At 39.3% G+C, this 21694-nt stretch overlaps 1 protein-coding gene across 1 annotated transcript in view; it reads right to left on the bottom strand.

The window, feature by feature from the left end:
- The window catches only part of LOC108669505 (dynein axonemal heavy chain 7-like), a 65519-nt gene that overhangs the window by 7007 nt on the left and 36818 nt on the right, over nucleotides 1-21694 (bottom strand). The window contains exons 45-71 of the mRNA XM_047883230.1: nucleotides 20089-20230; nucleotides 19685-19798; nucleotides 19227-19367; nucleotides 17896-18054; nucleotides 17428-17561; nucleotides 16925-17020; nucleotides 16016-16196; nucleotides 15511-15738; nucleotides 15322-15423; nucleotides 14912-15038; nucleotides 14222-14442; nucleotides 13811-13931; nucleotides 13326-13465; nucleotides 12713-12801; nucleotides 12227-12380; nucleotides 11537-11670; nucleotides 10317-10519; nucleotides 9597-9682; nucleotides 7926-8171; nucleotides 5585-5782; nucleotides 4906-5089; nucleotides 2737-2882; nucleotides 2093-2245; nucleotides 1754-1905; nucleotides 811-1030; nucleotides 387-543; nucleotides 29-195 (exon numbers count right to left, since the gene is read on the bottom strand). Coding sequence (XP_047739186.1) covers nucleotides 29-195; nucleotides 387-543; nucleotides 811-1030; nucleotides 1754-1905; nucleotides 2093-2245; nucleotides 2737-2882; nucleotides 4906-5089; nucleotides 5585-5782; nucleotides 7926-8171; nucleotides 9597-9682; nucleotides 10317-10519; nucleotides 11537-11670; nucleotides 12227-12380; nucleotides 12713-12801; nucleotides 13326-13465; nucleotides 13811-13931; nucleotides 14222-14442; nucleotides 14912-15038; nucleotides 15322-15423; nucleotides 15511-15738; nucleotides 16016-16196; nucleotides 16925-17020; nucleotides 17428-17561; nucleotides 17896-18054; nucleotides 19227-19367; nucleotides 19685-19798; nucleotides 20089-20230 — 4195 coding nt within the window. The remainder of the gene's footprint in view (nucleotides 1-28; nucleotides 196-386; nucleotides 544-810; nucleotides 1031-1753; nucleotides 1906-2092; nucleotides 2246-2736; nucleotides 2883-4905; nucleotides 5090-5584; nucleotides 5783-7925; nucleotides 8172-9596; nucleotides 9683-10316; nucleotides 10520-11536; nucleotides 11671-12226; nucleotides 12381-12712; nucleotides 12802-13325; nucleotides 13466-13810; nucleotides 13932-14221; nucleotides 14443-14911; nucleotides 15039-15321; nucleotides 15424-15510; nucleotides 15739-16015; nucleotides 16197-16924; nucleotides 17021-17427; nucleotides 17562-17895; nucleotides 18055-19226; nucleotides 19368-19684; nucleotides 19799-20088; nucleotides 20231-21694) is intronic.

Genomic DNA, 21694 nt, shown 5'->3' with positions numbered 1-21694 from the left:
AGGTAGTGGATAGGAAGGAGAGGAGGACCTGGGTGACGAGGACGGCGGCGAATAGTTTGCAGGTTTCGTTTTGGTCCTTTGCGATGCTGGCGTTGGTGTTCATACCGAAGACGTCGGGCGGCGCGTCACGAGGCAACCCGTCAATGTGGCGCAGGTAATCGTCGTAGTCACCGTCAGAGGGTACGCGGTATGCCCCTGAAAACGATAAAATTATTTATATCATTTGGGCTGCATGCGATTAACTTATGAGAATACAGCTCGATGAACAGTTCGCGTAAAATCGGTTTCCCTCTAATTGACTGCCAAACAAAAAAATCTACAGTCTTAGCATCATTAAACCAATGGTTGAACATATAATCTTTCCGCCACAGTATGGCGGGGATCACCTTGATCATCGAAGTAGTAGTCGGTGCTAAGCAGCACTTTAGGGCAGCAGAACCTCTGCAGCAACATGGCGAGAGTTCGTCGGTCTCTCTCATCCGTAACCTTCCCTCCGTAGTTGCATTCCGCCGTCAAGTACTGAAGAGCTTGCCATGGAACGCCCTGACAATTAAAATGAATGAAAATTCTCGGCGACAGGCCAAGCGTGGCCTATTCTTCAGCGACGACACTAAAAGTCTACACTAATGAATATATGAAACGAATAAATATTACAAAATTCATGTCTTCGTGAAATCGTAGTTAAATTTGAAGGAAGAAAAATGTAGCATAGCATTAAATAATTTTTATTTTGAGTTATAAAAAAGTTGTGAATAACATTAATATCGATCATAACGTCAGCACATAAGAACATGCATCAATAGGACTGACAGAATAAGCAGCAATAAGATTCCTGAGTTGCTGAGCAGATATGCGCAGGTCGGTGTCGGAGAAGGAGTAAGGGATGTTCCAGCCCAGCGGACCAAAGAGCCGTCGTTCTTGAACCACGGCATGGAAGAAGCACAGGGAGAACACCAGGCGTCGAAAGTCGGAATCTGTTCCGCTTCCACTGAAGAATTCTTGGTCACAGAGCGGGTCGGACAGGTAAAGCCTGCCAAGAACAAACAAATGGTGGTTTCATACTGTCGCCATACATTGTTTTTCTGGTCGTTCTTTGATAATACACAAGTTTCGTCTTTGGCAGTACACAATTCACAAGTTAATGGGAACAGAACAATTTTCTTCAAAAATTTCTGTAACAGTGGTAATCAGGAGTTCTACGTCAATTCTTCACGGGAAGAGCGTCTGTTTCTTAACCATTCGATTTCCGAATTAGTTTATCCCGCAAGAAATAATGGAAAACCGATTAAGTCATTCTGAGCATGCAATTTCTATAGATACAACATCTTTCTTGGAAATTGCTTTCAAGTGAGCATTAGGATGAAAAATAGACAAATAAGAACAGAAAAATGATATAATAATATAAAAGGATAATAATAAACGAATGAAGTGCGCTCATGCAAAAAAATCCCATTTGCGGTGGATAAACGAAATAGATCGGACGTTGTTTATAAAATTCATGTTAGTTGCGTTGCAATTGCGTAGCATTGCAGTGTTTTTAGATAGTCATAATTAATTTTCAAGTTTATTGATTCGTTTATGATCAATTTCTTTCTGCGCATACTTTCTGAGGACTTGGTTGTTCACCAAGCGCCTCACGTCTAGACGAAAAAGTGATCAACTCCGAATCTTCAGGAAACTATTATAGACGAGAGGTGATAGGAATAGCAAAACTACATTCAGATTTCCGGAGCATCAATGAATAGGAAACCACCTCTTAAGGTTGGCCTTAAGTCCCTCCGGAGGCTCAGTGACCATTTTGATCCCGTTCTGCAGCACCGACACCGGGAAATGGGCAGCTGGATAACTCGTGAGCCACAACCGAAAGTCCGGATGCGTTGTTTCTGGGTTTAGATCGTCGCACAACTGCAGAATTTAATAATTCGTAAAATATATTTCACTTTTAGTAACGCAAACACAAAAGTATTGTTTAGACTACTATTGTGAAATGAATTACACCCAATTCTCATGTCAATGTTCAAGGGAAAACATACCTGAATAAATATCGTAAGATAGGAACAATAAGTATAAAAAATTTGGTAGATGAGCGTACTTTTTCGAGTGCGGGCATGAAGGACTTGGCGAGGTGACAGTTCTGCAGCAGCACCCACGTGCCGAGCCTCACGCCCTCTTCTATGAGGCGAGCAGCGAAGGGGCCTTGGCCCTGTCCAAGGGAAACTCCTTGTAGACGCTCGCCCCCCATACCCTGGTGAACAGTTTGTATTGCACAGTAAAATAAACGAGTGGTCACTCTGGCAAACGATTACTGAGATTTTTTCTATCGTAAAATAACTGAACTTTCCAACAGAATTAACTAGACACAATAGCATTTTTTAACCCTGATTTCCTTTCCCCCGATTCCAAGTTTTTCGACTCCGGTAATTCAACAAGTCATCTTCATGTTTAGGTCGATTTATAACATATCTTCATCCTTTAGATATTTCCTGTTGACATTACGCACACATGCAGAATGAATCACTCGGCGACACGCATCAGCAATGTAGAAGTTTCTGAGTTCTGTCAAATGTCAACAATTTTTACTTTCTCTACATCGTACTTAGATGACAACATTGCGATACAAACTTCTCATTTTACTTGGTATAACAATGAGGTAAAGTAGCGGAATTTAAAAGGAATCTACGGTTTTACATTAATTTACATAACCAAATGAGTGAACTTGCATACACGATTTTCTACCTGGTCTTCTGCAAACTTGAGGATAAGGCTGGTGGGGTCGGCGCCTGGGGTGAGCAGGAAGATGAGGGGAATGGTGCAGCTGGAGTCCACGAAGGCTCGGCCGAGGTCGAAAGGTGGGGGCTCGATGTACGTCTTGCCGAGTACATCTGTTGAACGTTTTTTTCAAATGCTGGTGCTATATTAAATGTTTGAAATAAAGGTAATTTTTTATCCGTTTGAAGCTTGAAATGTTGACTATGTTCTTCGTAAAATGAGGTAGAATGTTCTTGTTAGTACAGACATGTTACGTAAATCTTACTCTCAATTATAGAGCAATCGGCATTGCTCGATTCAAGAATTTCATTGAATCATTATAAAATTGTGATATGGTGAGATTATCCAATATAAAATACTTAAAAAAACTTAAAAAAACACGTTTTTCTTGTGGACTAAATAGTAGAAAATAAATTATGGCTCGCCCCAAAAAACGTGTGTCGGGCAGATCTATGATTAAAGCGAAAAGCACACAACACACTCTGGTGGGGTCGGCGCCTGGGGTGAGCAGGAAGATGAGGGGAATGGTGCAGCTGGAGTCCACGAAGGCTCGGCCGAGGTCGAAAGGTGGGGGCTCAATGTACGTCTTGCCTAGCACATCTGTTGAACGTTGTTTTTACATATGCTTGTGCTATAATAAATGCTTTAAATAAAAGTAATTTTATATACGTTTGAAGCTAGAAATGTTGACTGTATTCTTCGTAAAATGAGGTAGAATATTCTTGTTAGTACAGACATGTTACATAAATCTAACTCTCAATTATAGAGCAATCGGCATTGTGTTAGAAATTTCCACATTCCTTAGGATCTAAATTTGTTCTTTTTCTCCATGCCTATCGTTAGGCATGGGTGTGTAAATAGCAGAGTTGGCTGAAAGACTTGTTGATGGAAACATCCGTTTAATTTTGATCCGTAGGAGTGTATTAAGCCATTCCTTCCTATTTTCTGTATTTAAGTTTGAGTGATCACTCTTTGTTTTTCGTTTTGTTTATTTACGTTGATAATGCATGTTCGCGCTTTCTGTGATTAGGAAAGGGCGGACTCCAGTGCTAACTTTGGGCTTGGCCTATTTATGTGGCTCGACCACCTTAACTTTGAGCTTCGGCTTTTTACTGTAATAACTTTGATATTTGTTCGCAACCTATTGGGAAAGCTTGGTGCTTTCCTAAGCTTAAATTACTTGTTTATTTTGGAGTCTGCCCTCTCTTTCTTCTACTTTCATTATTTCCCTTTACATGGCCTCACAAGCCTCTTAAAGTTACAGCTTAACCGCTTGGTGGCTAAAGATTTTAAGGTGGGTCCGAGGCTGATATAGTGACATATTGCGTCTTATTTATGCTCATAAAACTTATGATTTGATTACCTATTATCTAACAGCTATTTATTCCTTTCATTTGATAGAATAACTGCGTATCCGGTGGAAAACAACCTTCGTTCTATCTTTTTTTGAGGACTTTCAGCGAGACTGTTTGCTATAGAAAGAACCTTCAGTATGTCATGGTGTGTAAAACGTGTAAAGATTTTCTTCTATGAATGTATTTGATTGAAAGTTATTGCAATATTGGAATACTACTACTGGAATGCAGAATTGTTAAATTTATGAGATATTTCTTGCTTCAACAGTTATGTTGGGCCGGGTTTATTCGTCGGCATAACGGCGATAAACTGTAATGGAACCGCTGCCAAGCGTAATTTTTCGTGACTTGGTTCAATCCTAGATTTTTGTGAATACGTCTGCTTTCTCAAGATTTGGACCAGTCATCTCTGAAATAAAAGTTCCTTTTGTTTACTGTTTTTTGTATCAAGCCTAACAATTGCTCGATTCAAGAATTTCATTGAATCATTATAAAACTGTGATATGGTGAGATTATCTGCTACAAGAAGCATCACTTCCAAAGCGGCTTATCAATATGTCTACAAGCTCTTAGTAAAAGCAATCTTATGCGTTTGACTACAAATACCGTCTCACCAGCGACATAGTCGAGTACGGTGGCTACCATCTTGTCTCACCAGCGACATAGTCGAGTACAGTGGCTACCATCTTGTCTCACCAGCAACATAGTCGAGTACGGTGGCTACCATCTTAACGCCTCACCAGCAACATAGTCGAGTACGGTGGCTACCATCTTGTCTCACCAGCAACATAGTCGAGTACGGTGGCTACCATCTTGTCGGGGCGCAGCGTGCGCAGGACGCACAGCTTCTGCAGGCGTGTTAGGTGCGCTTCGGGGGGCTCAGGTAACGCTTCCCTGTGGGGAGTGGACGATTCTCCCACCACCCGCCAGGCTTCCTCGTTCGAGGGGAAATCTTCGACTACGTTCTATAGGTGTTCATGTGAAAGGGATTGAAAAACTAAGTAAAACGCGGTGTGAAAATTTTAAAATTAATCGGACAAAAGTTATCTTGAATTTCCTATATAATAATATTTGCTTGCATTTATTTCCTTTACCCATTATGTAATGTCATTCATGTCGGCTACAATGTAGAGAAAAATTTTGCGATTCCATTCCTTTGGGGGGAGAAAAATTCGACAAATCCAGAACTACGTAGGAATTCTGATCAATTTTCATTTTATTTCTGGGACGCTCATTGTTATTTTCATCGTAGCTAGTTCGTATTGATCTTTTCTGCTAAGATAGTTTAAATTTTATATTTAAGATCCCGTTTCAAATAAACCAGGATAGCTCCAGTTTTAGTTCAGCAGTACCTCATTAATATTTATTACTTATTAAAGCGTAGATTCTCGTGCTCAATGAGCAACGACCTGCTGTTAGTTGGATTTGTTTCTTGCTGGTATAGGCTAAATCGTACTAACCTTGAAGGCAGGTAGTGTGGCCAGCGACTGGAACTGCTTCCATGCGCTGTTGTGCAGCCACTGTGGGGCAGGGTTGGGAGCGTCGCCCCCTGTCATGGCGGCGCCCCCCGTCACCAGGAACAGCCACTCCTGCTCACTCACGCGGCCCTTAGCGCGCTCCAGGTTCACGCTCATCAGGAACGAAAAGACGAGCTTGTCCTGCGAGGACGAGGATCATGAGATAGTAACATTTATTATCGGTAAAATTAATTATTATTAATTATGCTGAATTGTGTTAAGATGTGAATACAATTAAAGATCACTATTTAGGTAAAATAACAAATATTTTATACTATGATATAGATTTAAAAGAATTCCATTTTTATTTAAAACATCTTTGGAGTTTGGATTCTCCGATTTCACCAGGAAGAAACGAACACATAACAGATGAATTTTACGTCACGAACAGGTTACAAATAATGGAAATAAGTCGAAATCAACGATATAATTCACTCAGAAACGACCAATTAACTGGAACTCAACGTAATTTCAAACTGCACAGCTAGATCAACTGTAACCTGGACTAAACAAGATCTTTCCCCGTTCTTTACTTGCTACTTTAATCTAGTCTCTTTCTATAACAGAAGCTATAATACCTTCGTGGGCGCTACGCCATATCTTAATCAAGTAATCAAGACTCTCTCCTGCAGCCATCCATGCATGAAGCAACTCGTCTATTCATCTGCTTCATTTTAAAACCCTGGAGAGGCTTTGTGATGAGCGAAGCAAAGTGGCCAAATTTTATAAGCCTCTCATTTGGAGAAATTTTAAGACTTGTTGACTCTACTATTATATATCAATTATTAGACAACAGTAGAAACTAATTTAGAAGAAGATATGAATAAAACTGGCATTCTCTTCCAACAAACATATCATGAAAAAGGGCTCTACGAGAAATAATAACTATGATTAAGAACTTCTTTGTTAGAAGTCGAAGTCCAACTTCGTTTCCAATGATTCTTAACAATTAAATTGCTGAGGTTCAAAATTTAGAATGAACACTTCATAGTGGAGCAAATTCATTAATGTAATTAATTTGTCTTCTTCTTGTCAATGCAGGAAACTACGCATCAACTATGGAGCTGTTGCCGTTTTATTGCATGTTAAGGAGCGCTGGGGAAAGTTCAATTCACCCTAGTATACTGCATCGCTATAACCTAATATCCTACAGTTACGTTTTAAAATGAGAGTTGACCACAGGCACAGGGTTTGCTAGTTGGAAGTCTCGTAATGAGGCAAGCAGGGACTTAATTGTGGCTGTGAGAACTGTAATCATTTTTCCTTAGCTAGATGCAGCGGTGCAGCTTTTTGTTTGTATTTGTGCTGAGAACTTTTAAAATATTTGAGGCGGAAGGTGTCGTTATAAACTTTTAAAATGGACTATTTTGCTTTCGAAACGCGACTATGTTTTAAGAGAATGCGAAACTCCTCGACCAGGCAACGGACAGCATAACTTTCTTGTCTTCACACAGCCGGAGGCAAGTGAGCGAAGTTTGTGCCTCGAGCTGCCAGCACGACTTTTACGACAAGTTTCAGCTTCCGAAGATGCATAGAACGTTTATAGCCAGAAAAATGAGCATGTAGAAACCAACCGACTCAGCTTCAACGCTGTTTCTTTTGAAGGCTTCTCTTGCTACGCTCTTGACTTGATATGGGGAACAATATCATGCATGCAGCTTTAAATTATGACATCAAGCGAATTAATACGACAAGCCGTTACGTTTTCAAACCAGTTAAGATGTTACTATGCATTCGCCAGTGGTTCTAGATTTTTAAAAGACAGACAATAACAAGGGTTCACAAATCTCTAATTGGTGGATGGCGCTGTTAATTGGATGTCGGAACGGTTACGTTTTTAACCCGGGTTGGATTGATTCTATAAGCAGAGCGAATTATAAGAATAGCAGTGTGAAAACATGAAAACAAGGTGGCATTGCTTGGGTGTAACGAGGCAGGTTTTGTGAATTTAGGGGTTAAAATGTCTACCTATATAGCTACGCCAAAGTTCAGGTATGAGCGTAGAAGTGAGAATACGTCTTAAAAATTAATTAGTCAAGTAGAATATCGATACATAAAATTATCCACTCAAGTACAGTTATTGAGTATCTATAAATTTTTACCAAAAATCTATGCTTAAAAGTGTTAAGGAGTAAGGGATTATTTGTTCGTCCTATGAATTTCACAGGGTTAAGTTCAAAGTTTTTTAAACGAACGAAGTTAAGCAGAGGTAATGATTGAAGGGCAAAATTTTCAAGACCAATATTAAATCTAAACATTAATGAGTCAAATCCAGGGCACTCACTTTTTCAAAGAGTCCCATGCAGACGCAGCGGTAAAGACTGAGGGTGAAGTGGGTTGTGAGGGCCAGCAGTCTCCCCTCCAAGTGCGAGGAACGCTCCGAGTTGTCGATGGAGTTAGAGAAGAGGTTGACGAACCAAGACAGCGCGAATTGGTACATTGGGTCCAGGGTTGACAGGTCGCGTAGGGTGAAGAATAGGATTGACGCGTGCTCCGCGATGCTGCGGTATCCTTGTCGGGTTACGTTGATCTTAGGAGTAACAAATTTTTTATTTTATATTTAGTTAGGATTATAAATTGTAAGCTGCCTGTGCTATGATATATCCGTCGGGTCTTATACAAATAAGACGAATTCAGATATTGTTTCATAGTTCAAAGCTTTCTTAATGTAGAAAAATCGAAACTTATGTTGAGTAAACATCAATTAAAAGTCATGACTAAATAATAATAGGATTAAAACTACAGTAGATATGAACTGTCTTAGATGAAGTATATGGAGAACAGTATTGGGATCCTATATTGTACGTAGATAAAAATTTTGATATTTTCAATCTGATACGTTCAAAAGAGAAAACTTATTAAGGATTCAGGAAGCATAATGTAATTGTATCAGGTTGTATAGACTCCGATTATAAAGTATTCATTTAACGAAAATTGTTGAAGTAAAAATTAAAATTTTTTCATACTAAACTATTCTGATTATTTTGTTTATAGCAAATTGTTTGTTTGATTCATAATTATTAGGTTCATATTTTGAAGAATGTTAACTCAGGAGTTTTATGGTGTTCTGCGCCTATACTGCGTAGGGGCTAGCGACATTAATTGTTTTGAAAAAGCACAGAGCATCGAGAAAGATGACAAATGGCACCGGAAAAGTGACGAAGTAGCGTCCTAGAACAGACTCAAGGCGTAAATTCTAAGATATAAAAATGGGTGGGTGGGGGGTGGCACTGGAGGACCTGTGTAATATTACGTCAAGTTTGTTGAACTAAGAAGAACGGAGAATGGACCCGATTGTTTACACTGAGACAAAAACCACTGCCAAAGATTGGGTCTCAGTCGAGTTTCTTGAGAGATTTAAACAATTTTGAATAAACAATAGAAGAGCAATTGGACTCAAGATTTTCTGCTGATCAACACGGGTATTGAAGGAGAAGTTTTGAGAAAGCAATGGCTCTTTTACCAGCCCTGTTTTTCTTTGCCTTCGGCCTCTGTAGTGAAAATACAAGGTCTGTTAATGATCAAATGTAGATCACTCATCTTCATATCTCCAATTCATAAAACTTGATAACTTACTCCGTGACTTTCAGCTGTGCCTTCAGCCGTGCTGAATATTCGGTTTTTCTAGCCAACGCAACGTGCAGCTATAGACTTTATATTGAGGTCAGTACGTGTTAGTGATTCCCTGCTACAATACATCCCAACAGAAGATTTTAAATCGATTATTCTGCAAAAAAAATTCGGATTGCGCCTATCTCGCGATCCTAACAGGAATTATTTGGTCGAACCAAACCGTTCGCTGTCTCCAACTATCATGAAGTCAGCACCCATGATATGCACTCCAACTATCAGCACTCCAACTATAAGTCAGCACTCCAATTATCATGAAGTCAGCACCCATGAACACAAAACTCTGTTAAGTCACTGTAAACACAACCTTGTTTTTTGGGCTCACCTTCTTCTCTGTTTCGTCGGCGACGGCTTGCTTGTCTTGCGTCTCAGTGACGAGGCGCTTTGCGTCACTCAGGACGATGATGGTCACTCAATACAATTTAACGTATTCCAAATTCGGAGATGGGGTTTCAATGGAGGTCGTTCTTAAAAATCCTCAATGAGTTTATTTGCAATTTTCCTCACTTTTGTTTTGCAATTAAGAGTTGATCTAAATACATGACTTTGGGGATTATCACATTCCAGTTTTCATACACCCTTTGCAGCGTTGGTGGATACAATTCGTTTCATTTAGAGCAGCGTTGATTTAATATGAAAATTCAAACACACTGTTATCATTTATACAGATGAAGATCCCTAAAAAACTAAAAAATTATTCCAAACTTGTATGATATGATGAGAGAAAAAGAATTATAAAGAGTCTACACGATTTCCAGACGCCTTGGCTTTTAGCTTCTTTACTTGTTTCTCGGCTCTATTTTCAAACTTTGTTCATATAACTTCTCTTATCGTAAAAATTAATAAATTTTCAAAATGAATTCTTTCAATCTTTTGTTTGCAGTATTTTCTTTCATTCATTATCCATTTAGGCCATAGAATGTGTTATTATAGTTTAAATATTAAATGGTTTTGTTGCTAAATGGGTATGGGCACGTACATAATGCATTATAAATAATGGTCTGTACAACAGTTAAGAAATAATCCCGTATAAACCATTAGGAACAGCAGACGGACTTTTTATTGGCTGCCGTCTGAAGCATGAGTGTGACCCTCTCCTCCTCGAGCTCAGGCTTCTCATGCGCGACGACGAGGGCCAGAAGTTGGTCCTCCAGCCCCGCGGCCGTGAGGGCGAAATTGACGAGGGTAACCTTCACCGAGACCTCAGGTACATAGTTCGGGTTGCTCAGCTTCGTGGTCAGGTACATCCTGCATTTGAGGGAAGGATGAGGGAAGGGTGAGTGAAGGGCGAGGGAAGGGTGAGGGAAGGGTGAGGGAAGGGTGAGGGAAGGGTGAGGGAAGGGTGAGCGAAGGGTGAGGGAAGGATGAGGAAAGGTGAGGACCGCTGACAGGTTTAGGAAGAGGTTACGAGCTAGGGTGAAATCATGGGACGAGGTCAGATGTAGGGATTCGTAAGTGGTGTTGGGCTAGGTTAATTCAATTTGTTCATATGAGGTCACACGACGAGGTCAAGTGTGAGTATGGAGAACAAGGCTGAGATAATTATAGGTGAGCGCATCACAATAACGTCAGGGAATGGGCATAGATTAAAGTTTCTATAATTCCTGGTTAATATCGGTTTAGCCACGAATTTAATCTAGGCCCCAGTTTTAGGGTGACGTTGTATTTTCCCTACTGTCTATTTAGTCACATCCTAACCAGTCTACTCCATGGATGTTTACGCCCTGGCACAGAGGCGACTGTAACAGCTGCTGACCAAGTACGTCGCATCCTAACAGATAATTGACGATGAAAAACGTAATTAAAATTTTTTTCCATCGAATCATTCTGTAATTAACCCTGTTTTAACGTTATTTGCTGGAGATAATTAATTCAACGTACCCTGACTGGCTAGCCTGACGCCGTCATCTCATACGTTACACTAACATATGCTCTATAGAATTCCTTTTTTATTCTCTCACTCATTAGGTCTAATTCAACCTAATCTTGAGCTCGAACTCAAGTTGAGTAGAGCACGCATGCGTATGTTTACAATACGCGTAAAATTATATAAACTTCAACCATTCAAATCCAGAGCAAGAATTTTGAAGTGAAGTAGGGAACAACTTCGTATGCTAAGCAAATTTATAATATTATTCGTCCAAAAATAATTTGAATGTTAGAGGCTTATTATCGCAAGAGGCTTAGCAACACGCAAGAAAAAGTTCAAAGCTCTTCTAAATTGAAATTAATCCCATTAGTTATTTGTTCTGCAAATATTCTGACCGGAATTCAGGCGAGTATTCAATGGTGGCGTCGCCGAGCTTGATGCACGTGGAGCCGCTCTGCTTGAACGTCTGCTTCAGCAGCAGCGGCTCGAGGATGGGATCCAGCTCCTCGCCTACGTTCTCGAGTAGCACCTTCGAGCATATAAGTGTCAGGATTGATGAATGTGCTTCAGAGTTATTCGTCTGTGAGCATAACTTATTAAATCTTTATATATGTAACAGTGTTATATATATGTATATATAAAACAGTATATATTCTGAAGACGTTTTACTGCTTAATATGCAAATCAAATTTAAATAATATTATCACTCTACCACCGTATGTCACTCTCCGGGAACATAACTTTCAAATTAAATTATGCGTAAACTATTGAGTGCAGCAATCTGAGGACGTCTGTACGCAACAGAAAACATATTAAAGTTGCCGTACGTGGCGGAAACCATCAGTAGAAGTCATTTTGCGCTCACTAGAATGTATCCTTTTTGGGAAGCAGACTTGTGACAATATTGCTCCGGTTACTCGTGTCGTATCAGGCGGTAGAGGGTTAACACATAAATAATAAGCACAAATAGATTATATCAACTCTTTTAAGACGAAACTTTTACTTCTACTTTTAAGCTGTAAAATGCTGATAACGATTATGTATTATGGGACTTGAAATATTAATAAGGTCAGAGGCGATCTCACTGGCTGCCCGAACTGGACGCAGTTCTCGAGTGTCCTGATGAAGTCAGGGTCTGACAGCTTCAGCACTTGAAGGCTGTTGTCCTTCTCCATGTTTCTGATCCATTTGTTGGCTTGGCCTTGCGGGTCAATGAGAAGCGGCCACCGTGTTGTGTTGCTGTGAGTTTGTATGGTTATTTTTGGTGTTTAAAAGGTTCGACATTGAGAATTTCGTATTTGTAATTATTTGATTATTAGTATTTGATCAATTTGAATATTATTGTATTTTTGTTATATTTGGAAGACTTTGTAGGTTGAATTTTCAGAATTACGAATTTTCGACCATAATCAGTTTCGTTAATAGAATTTTTTGACAACTCAATAAATAGTGACAAAATTTTTCTTCTTATTCCCATTAACTGTTATGATTAGGGAAGTAAATAAAGAAATTACGCAAAAATGGAAAAAGATTCCGCGCTGCCTTGAACAAACGTGTCTTGTGGAGCTCACCTGATGATAACGCCGTTATCGATGCTGAACGCGTCGGTCGGCAGGCCGTTGAGAGTCCAGTCCCTTATGGTGAGCGGGTCGCCCAGGATCTGGCCAATACAAGAGAACATTTGGTGAAGTTCAACCATAGAAAACGATTGAATTGAAAACAATTCATGTATTTGATTTCCTTCGATTGAGAGGCAAATGAGGGAAAAATTGAGTGTCTTTAAAAAATTTATTTAACGCAAGGTTTGAAATAGTCATTAAATTACAGCTACGATCTGAACGTTTTCTAATGTACCGCAAAAAAAAGACAATAAGATATACTGTCATTTGAAACGCTAATTAGCTATCGCTTCTTCGCGTGCGAAAAATGCGTTATTAAGGCAAAAAAGATGCAAAATTATAGCTTCATCAAATATTTTCGTTAATGTTGGAATTTAATTAATGACCTCGAAAAGAGGCATTGAATCGCCCAGAGATCAACTGAAAGATACAAGTTATAATGCAATCTAATGAGGAAATTCATTTCTATGAAAATCTAACAACTTCATTTCCTGAAAAATAAACTTGAAATTAGCATCTCTGAAGGTCATTTTCCTTTGTTCAATGCAGTGCTATTGAGACTGACGGAGGCAAGGTCGAAGGTGGAGGAGCAAGGCACTTGACGGCTCCTGCAGGCGGTGACCCAAGAGGCGGTCTGGCAGGTGCGGAACTCGGGGGTGAAGGCACCTAGGTAGGCGATGCTGCCGGAAGCCAGCAACACATCCCCTGGGCGACGCAGTGTTAGAAAGTTATAGGCAAGATAACCCGAAAGTTTATCCCGTTGGGTGTGAATACGAAGTGCGGAAATAAACGATGAGACCCTATCACGTTTTATGGAAGTAAATACTTTTTGAAAGAAATAAGTTCTTGGTCGGAGTTGCGATGCATGAAAAGCCGAAAATTAACTGCAAAAAAAAATAATAATTAAAATTTTGCAACTAATTGATGAACGCTGAAGAGAATTTATGAGGGGTGACAATTTGCTGTTAGAATTTGATTCAAATTCGATCTCCAAATAACAATATTACATATAGAAATCACTGTTTCGCATAGATTTTAATGCCAGATCACCAGTGAGTTTGATGTAGATCTCCGCGAGTTGACGAGCGTTTTCCGTCCAGCGACTCCTCTCTCCTCCGAGAGCCGACAGCAGCTGTTCCGCGCGCTCTTTCTTGATATTGCACAACTCCACCTACGGAAATAGAGAACAGGCCTGGAAGTACATCTATTTTCGGAATGACGTTACGATGTAAACCAGAACAATATTTTGGACATGATATATTTCACTGATAGTCTACTTCATGACAAGGAACATTGCCGTATAAAGCTATAATATTCCCGGCCGAATATAATACCGAAATGCCAACAAAGTTGTCCAACCTGCTTTCTCTAGCAGAGAAACATGAAACATTAGTGTACCAAAAACATGCAAAAAGAGCACATAACACAATCGTAAGTTACAACACGTCATGCTTCACTGACTGTCTGCTCGAGCTCCGTCTTCTCCTTCTTGACGGTGTCGAGCTCGGCCTGCAGTCCAGCCAGCTCCTCCTGCACTCCTCGCAGAGCTTCCTGCTTCTTGCGCAGCTCTGCCATGAGGCTCTGGTAGTCCTTGTCTGCCTTGCGCAGCGCCTCTCGCTTGGGTGCGACTTTGCGGTCCACTTCTTCGAAGCGCTCCATAGCAAGAACCCACTTGCACAGACCTACAGTCCGCAAAATGTGAGGTTAATATGGCGGCAATTAACGTTGATTAATGCATATAGCGGCCAGTCACTCTTAGAAATACACTTGATGTTACCAGGTAGACATTGATACCGCTCACTGATATTGTGCAAGAGAACGGACATAGAATTTTACATTTTAAAATTAAGAATGATGAAAAAATGTATAGATTGAAAATGTTGTCTAGGGCTTGAGCAAATTAAAAGTCAATTTGAGCAAATTAAAAGTCAATTCTTGCTACATGATGATTTTCAAAATATATTCACTGCTGCAGACGTCACTGCCGGATAAGTAAGTAATATTGCTATTGCTATTGATTTTGATATATCGTCCATTATAGATCCATGCCATTTAAATGCCATCGATACGTTTCTTCAGTAATTACAGGAATATAATTCAAGCTTAAACAATAGAATAAATACAATATCAACTATATTATTTATAGCTCACTTTCAGATGCCTTGGAAGCGACTTTAATTTTTTCTGGCTTGAACTCGTCGTTGTCTCGGTACTTAGAACGGATCACTTGGATAGCTTTCGGCGAAATGTTTTCCTTGTCGAAATTTAGTAAATTTTCCTGGCAGAAAAAGGCATGATATTAATATTTCATTGGGATTAAATTTCCTGTTCAATTAACTTCTACTACGTAGACAATTTTCAATTCATCGATTTACACTCACTAATCAGATGGGATATTTTTTAACCCATGAATTTTTCGTTTCAACATCCTTGTCCAATAAAATGACAATTCGATGTGCAGATTACAAAGCTCGAATAACGTTGTATCTGAAAATTATTTGAAAATTCAAAAATCTTTTCAACATAACTGTTCGTATTTTTAGCGAATGGAAAATAATAACCTTGAACTTGATATCTCCGAGCAGCCTCTTGCTGACAGACCAGTAGTCCTCCACCATCTTGCCTGTACCCAGTGGATCAGGGATGCGATCAGGCTTTTCTCCCTGCAATCACATATATTAAATATGCAATTAAATATTCAGCGAACATTTTGCGTAAACTTTCGTCGATAATAAAAATATTCAACGTACCAGCAAGACACAAATGGCTTCCATGACGAGCTTAACGCCTGAGGGAGGATTTTTCATGGCTTTGATGAAGACGATGTCGTCCTGCTTGATGGTGTTGAGGGCAGCCGTGGCATCCTCCAGCAGCGGCAGCGCCAGGTTGAGTTCAGCCTCGCATTCCAGCCTGATGTTGTTGGCCTCTCCGGCCGCTTGGTTGGCAACTTCTTCGTCTTGTCGCACAACACGCTCGACCTTGATGACAGTCAAATGATCAATGATACACAGTTTTAAGACCTTAAATAAATTTAATTCAACTATTAATAATCAATTGCTTTTTCACTTAGTTACACTTAGCGTATGACACAAAGAGCGCACAATACGGATAATATAATGTATATATAATAATATTATCCATATATAATATAAAACAATGTTCATATATTATTATTATTATCCATAATATTGCTTTAAAATATAATGGATAATAAAAATTATTATAATCTTTAAATATCTCTTAAGCTGAAACTACCTCGGCCACTTCCCCACGCCGTTTCTCAACCATGGCCATCTTTTCCTCGACCTCGCGCGTCTTGGTGAGCAGGATGGGCTGCAGGTTGATAAGCTCTTGCTGCATCGCCCCCACCGACGACGCAGCCTCTTCCAGGCGCTCCAGCCCCGTCGTGTAGCGGCTCTCCTGGCACTTCACTTCCCTGAGGGAGCAGGCAAATTTAGGGACGTTGCGGTTTTCTATGAAAGCAATTGCGTGCAGCGGTGTTACACAGGTGGCTTAAAATGCACTGAGATAATCTTCTATGTGCTTTTGTTTTTCTTCTTAAATGGTAAATAAATTTGGGAAGAATTGATTTAAATTAAAGCGCAAATTTCTTGTTGAGGAAAGTGGCGCAAAGGGGAAACACAATTTTATTAGATTATTACTTTCTCATCATACCTGATTAGCCAATTTAACTTTTATTTAATTGTAATAATTATATTTGAAGTACAATAAGAAAAAATTGATATGACATTAAAAATTAAAATATACTCATTTCTAGCTTTAATAAAACCATCGCAGAAATGAAGCGTTTCTATTTCGCAGAGAAATTTTTTCGCAAAAAAAGGACGATGGCTCGCACTCATTTTTATGCACGCTGTGAATGAAAGAGATACCACTCGGTTCCACTCAAATAGAGAAAGTAATTTTGGTAATATTCTTGTTTAAATAAGGTGTCATGAAGGAAATATGATTTACAACGTTGATTTCGTAAGAACAGCTAAATAGTATTAAATTGCCATAGTATTTTATCAGCAGATCAACAATGAATTGGTAGAAAATAATACGAATCGGCTTTTACATGCAGAGACCAAATTGTGAAATTAATAAAAATTCTGAAATTTATTCGACAATTTAGAGTTCACAGAGAATTGCTATAGAACTCACTCTCTTTTTTTCTGCAAGATGACCATGTAGGTGTGCAGGAGTTGCAGGTATGATGTCGGAGTGACGTAGTTGTAGCGGCCCAACTCCTCAAAATATCTGCGAGGGAGTCGTAAAATACGCATAAGCCGTCGTGACAATATTGAGACTCTTTGAAAACGACCTCATATCATTCAATCAACGATACGGCAGCTTAACTACGCAGAATAAAAAATACTACAGCGGTGGATTTTATAACTGTAAAACCCAGATATTATGTTATAAATCTTGAGCAAAAAAAGATGTATGATTTCTATGTTGTCGAGAAGGTCATTTATTAGTTATCTCGATCATAGGATCATAAGTCGTGCCTGATATTTTTCCACGAATTTGCTTCAGGATCAATCTGCCGCTGTGAAAAATGAACTCAACGGAATGAGACAGCATGTTGTGTTTAATATAAACATGCAATAAAAGCAATAAAAGAGCAAAATTTGTGCGAATTTCCAACAGATGTAAGAAGATACCTCTGGGACAGCGTCTGGGTGGAGGTGTGGAAGAGCTGGCAGAGCGCCACGCACCCGTCGCGCGTGTCGTCGGGAAGCTCGACCTCCTTCAGCAGCCGTACTGCCACCGCCTGTAGGGCGTCCTCCGGCCACGGCTGGTCAAAGGTTCAGGTAAATAAGTACGTTTTATAGAAATTCGTGTGTGTTATTCCTTATGACGTAAGGATTTCAGATTATTCCTTATTTATTATTTATATGAAGTGATGCATATACATCAATATTGCCCATACATGCTTCACTTCATTGATATCAAATATAATATAGCTTTCAAACAACTAGGAATGGAAAAAAAGAGTCAAAAACGTTCGCATAAAACAAAAAATATTCTGGTACAATTTTTCATTGGCATGAGTAATGAAACCCAGTCATGAATATGACACGTAAGAAAATTAAAAAAATGTAACTCGTAATTTCGAGTGAAGGCAATACCTGGAACCAGTCGATGGTGCAGCAGGAGAGGAGGGCGGGGAAGCGACGCAGGCGGTTCCTGAAGGTGTCGCCGCAGGGGCTCATGGCGATGACGACGTGCAGCTGCTCGCGTACGCGCTCCACGAACAGCTGCCACAGAGCCGTCGTGCTGCCGTCCGTCTAGCGTGCGTCATTTATACCAGCATTTAGTTGCTTATTTTCGGGAATTCAATCAGATTTATTGATTAAATTCGAGTAAATATTATGAAAGCAATTTAGAACATCGCAAGAATTCGGAATGCTGATTGTTGTATTAATTTCTAATGCTGACGTCAATCTGGATGAATACAAATATTTTTTCAGTGACTATCCATTTCACTATTAATAGAAAGAAAAATATAATTTTTAACATATATAGTAACTTACATCGGATAAACGGAATTAATGATATGTAATTAGTTTGTGGCTCCAGTGAATAACAAAATACATAGAAAATGAATTAATGAAAACTAAATTGATCGACACTAATTCGTCATGTGCTGAAGCTGAGGAATTGAAGCTCCATGGAGCGTCAAGAATAATTTTAGGTTCAAAGCAAGGCGAAGAGTCATTATAAGCAAGAAATCACTCGATCAATATCGCTCATACTGTGATCTACGGAACTCCCAAAAACTCTTTAAACTTAGAATAAAATTATTTCCATAAAAAAATTTTCAGGGTTACGAAAAAATTAAGGGTATGTATCGTTCATACTCATTTGCGTCCTAGACGCAATTTAAACGTAACTAAAAATTTTTTTTAAATTTAAATGCAATTTAAACGCAAAAAAGTGCTCGAATTCCTGTGCGTTGTATCAATTTCGTATCGGTGCAAATTAACTAAATTTCATGATATGAGCACTAGAATGAGCATGGTCACAAGAACACTAGAATGAGATCACTCACTAGAATGAGCATGGTTAGTGCTTTACTCCAAAGAGGCAACTTACCTACAATGATGTCTATTGATTCTCATATACCTCTAGATAAGAATTTTTATCGAATGTACGCTCGGATTACAACTATAGTTTTGACAATTCTTATCTATGCCGCACGGCAATCGTGTACAAATAATCGAATTAAAGATGAATGAACTAAGTTAAAGCAAGAAAGGTGAAATCAAATGAAATTTAAAACACGAATTATTATTTTCCTCCTAATTGCTATTACAGTTCTAATTTATCATTCAGATTAATGTATAAACGAATTCAAACGGTCGGTAATCGTTTCACTAGAAACTTTGAATTTCGAATCTTGGTCGCATTACTTGGTTTTAAACTCAAGCAGTTGAGAACAAATTTACTACGTTATCACCTGCTTGCTTTTGTCTCTCTGTCTGTCGACGTTCCTCATTTTGTCGCAGATTGTGTGCTTCTCATCGGACGGGAAGAGTCCTGGAACTTCTCCGCTGCTCAACAGGCTGCAAACTCCTTCTAAAAATACCTCCTGCTTGATCTGATGGAATTAATATGCACGTTGGACTCATAATAATTCAACAGCAGGAAAGCCTGGCTAAAATGACAGGTATTAAATTTATTAATAATAAATCAGTAGGAGATTAGTTTTTTGGAATGTATCAAGAGCATGAAAATGCGTTGCGGTAAAGCGATTAGACCACGAATACAACATATTTGAAGTACCAAAATGGTTCGCTATATATTCCCCTGTAAACAGCGAGAACTTAGACCTCTGTAATAAGTGAACGTATTATTGACTGGACTATTTAAATTAAAAATCGGTGAACAAGACCCCAATAAGGTGGACATACAGACCTGAGTGTCGCTGAAGAGGAACACCACAGGCTGCTCCCCGAAGCCCGCCTTCTTCACCAGCAGCTTGAGGTCCTCCCGCCACTCGGTGAGGCCGTACGTGCGGCTCATCTCAATCTGTGGGATTTGTGTGCAATCGCAGTCAAGTCTTGGAGGCTGAAGAATGGACTTGACCTTCGCATACTTAACATCTCGAGCATGAAAACTATAGTTATTTGCATAGTTTCTAAAAATTGATTGAGAACTACTCCGATTAAAACACCTCAAGCATTGTCAATAATATTAAGTTTATTAGCAGTAATTACAGTGCGTATTTGAGAATCAGTGTATCCAGGAATTTCAGGGGTTACTGTTGTTATTGTTGCTGTAATTAATAATTATTACAGTTGCTCTAATTATTAAGCGACCTCGACGAGTTCGTAGTCAGCGATGTGAGCAGCGAGACGCGTCAGAGAGTGGCGGCCGCTGCCGCCGACGCCCGCAAGCAGCGCGTGGCCGCGACTCTGGCGCAGCACGCGACTTACGCGCCCCAGGTGCTCCAGGGCAAACCTTTGGGGAGGTCGGACAGATATTGGGGCAGGAGGAGGAAGAGAATATGGGGCCAAGATTGGGGGACATGGTGGGGTTGAAATTTGGGTAGGAGCAGGGGAATATGGGGCCAAGGATGGGGGACAGGGTCGGGCAGACATTGAGGCAGGAGTCTGGGAAAAGGGGCAAGGGGTGGGGACAGGGTTGAGCAGATATTGGACTGGGGAGGGGACCTTGAGGTAAGGAAAAGAGACATGGAGGCGGGAGGGTAATTCTGGAAATGCTTCACTCTATATTTATGCTGTAAGAGGCAATTCAGAAGTGTATTCTCTGCTGTTGGTTTATCTTTTCCCATTCAAAAAATCATCCCACTTTATGTGAATGCACTTTCTTCCGATGCACAATAGAAGTATAATTTTTTCAACATAATTTCATTTTAATCTAATCGAAATTCCTGATAGTAACTGTGTATCATTCTGTACATTTGCCGAGATAATTTAATCCAGATTGTCAGAAAACTCAGAAGACTAACCAAATGAAGTCTCTCTAAATACAGTGGTCACAAAAATCATACTAAATAAGTTAGATAATGTCCTAAATAAAATATTTGCATTCTGAAGGAAAACTTGAACGAGGATCATATAAATACAGTAAAGGCAGCCGGGAAAAGTTTGCATGACAAACAAAGAAGAAAGCATTACGAGAATTGCGTGCTCGCAAGTTCATGATATAAGAAAGATTTGTAGTCTTTGGCCCGAGGTTACAAAGTGTGCTAAAGTTAGTAAAAATATTCCGGTCGTTTATTGGAGGATATGAATTTATGAAGGTTGTCTTATCGTGCATGGTCAGAAAATAGAAGACCCTGCAATATTTTTAATTGTTTAAAAAAAGACCCAATTTTAAATCGGGTTGCACATTTGCTCTAGATTCAAAGCTTAGTTTTGCGAGGTCATGCCAAACCTCTCTTTCATTCTTCGTCCGTCACTTGTTGAGTCGATAACCAAGATAGGACCAGGAATAAACTATTGTGAGCGTTTTAGCTATCGTGATTGAAGATTTGAATGCATCTACAAATGTCCGTTGGAATCATTTGAAAAGATTACTTTTTTCATGAATATTGCTGAATCTTGGTATACAGAGAAGAAAGAACTCCAGCATACTGTAAGCGCGTATTCAATTATTATTTTAGAAATAAAAGTTGCGCTTGGAAGTCTTCAATATTCCACAACAACTCATATGGGGAAATGATTAACTTCAACTATTCATAAATAGTTTTTTTTCTGGCCATAATCGAGGAATCAATTTGATGAAAGCGAAAAATTTTCTTTTATGATATCTAGTGATTGAGATTATCGCAGCTATCGTCACTCATGCAACGTAATGTAAATTTGACTAACAGTCTGATTTGTTCTTCGCGAACAGAAATATCAAGTGCCAATTCATGGACTAAGTAATTATTCATATCTGTAAAGGATAATAAAGTTA

This window comes from Hyalella azteca, unplaced genomic scaffold, assembly GCF_000764305.2.
Source record: "Hyalella azteca isolate HAZT.00-mixed unplaced genomic scaffold, Hazt_2.0.2 contig12328, whole genome shotgun sequence".
NCBI classification, from domain to species: domain Eukaryota; kingdom Metazoa; phylum Arthropoda; class Malacostraca; order Amphipoda; family Hyalellidae; genus Hyalella; species Hyalella azteca.
This window is presented reverse-complemented; position numbering and strand designations above follow the sequence as displayed.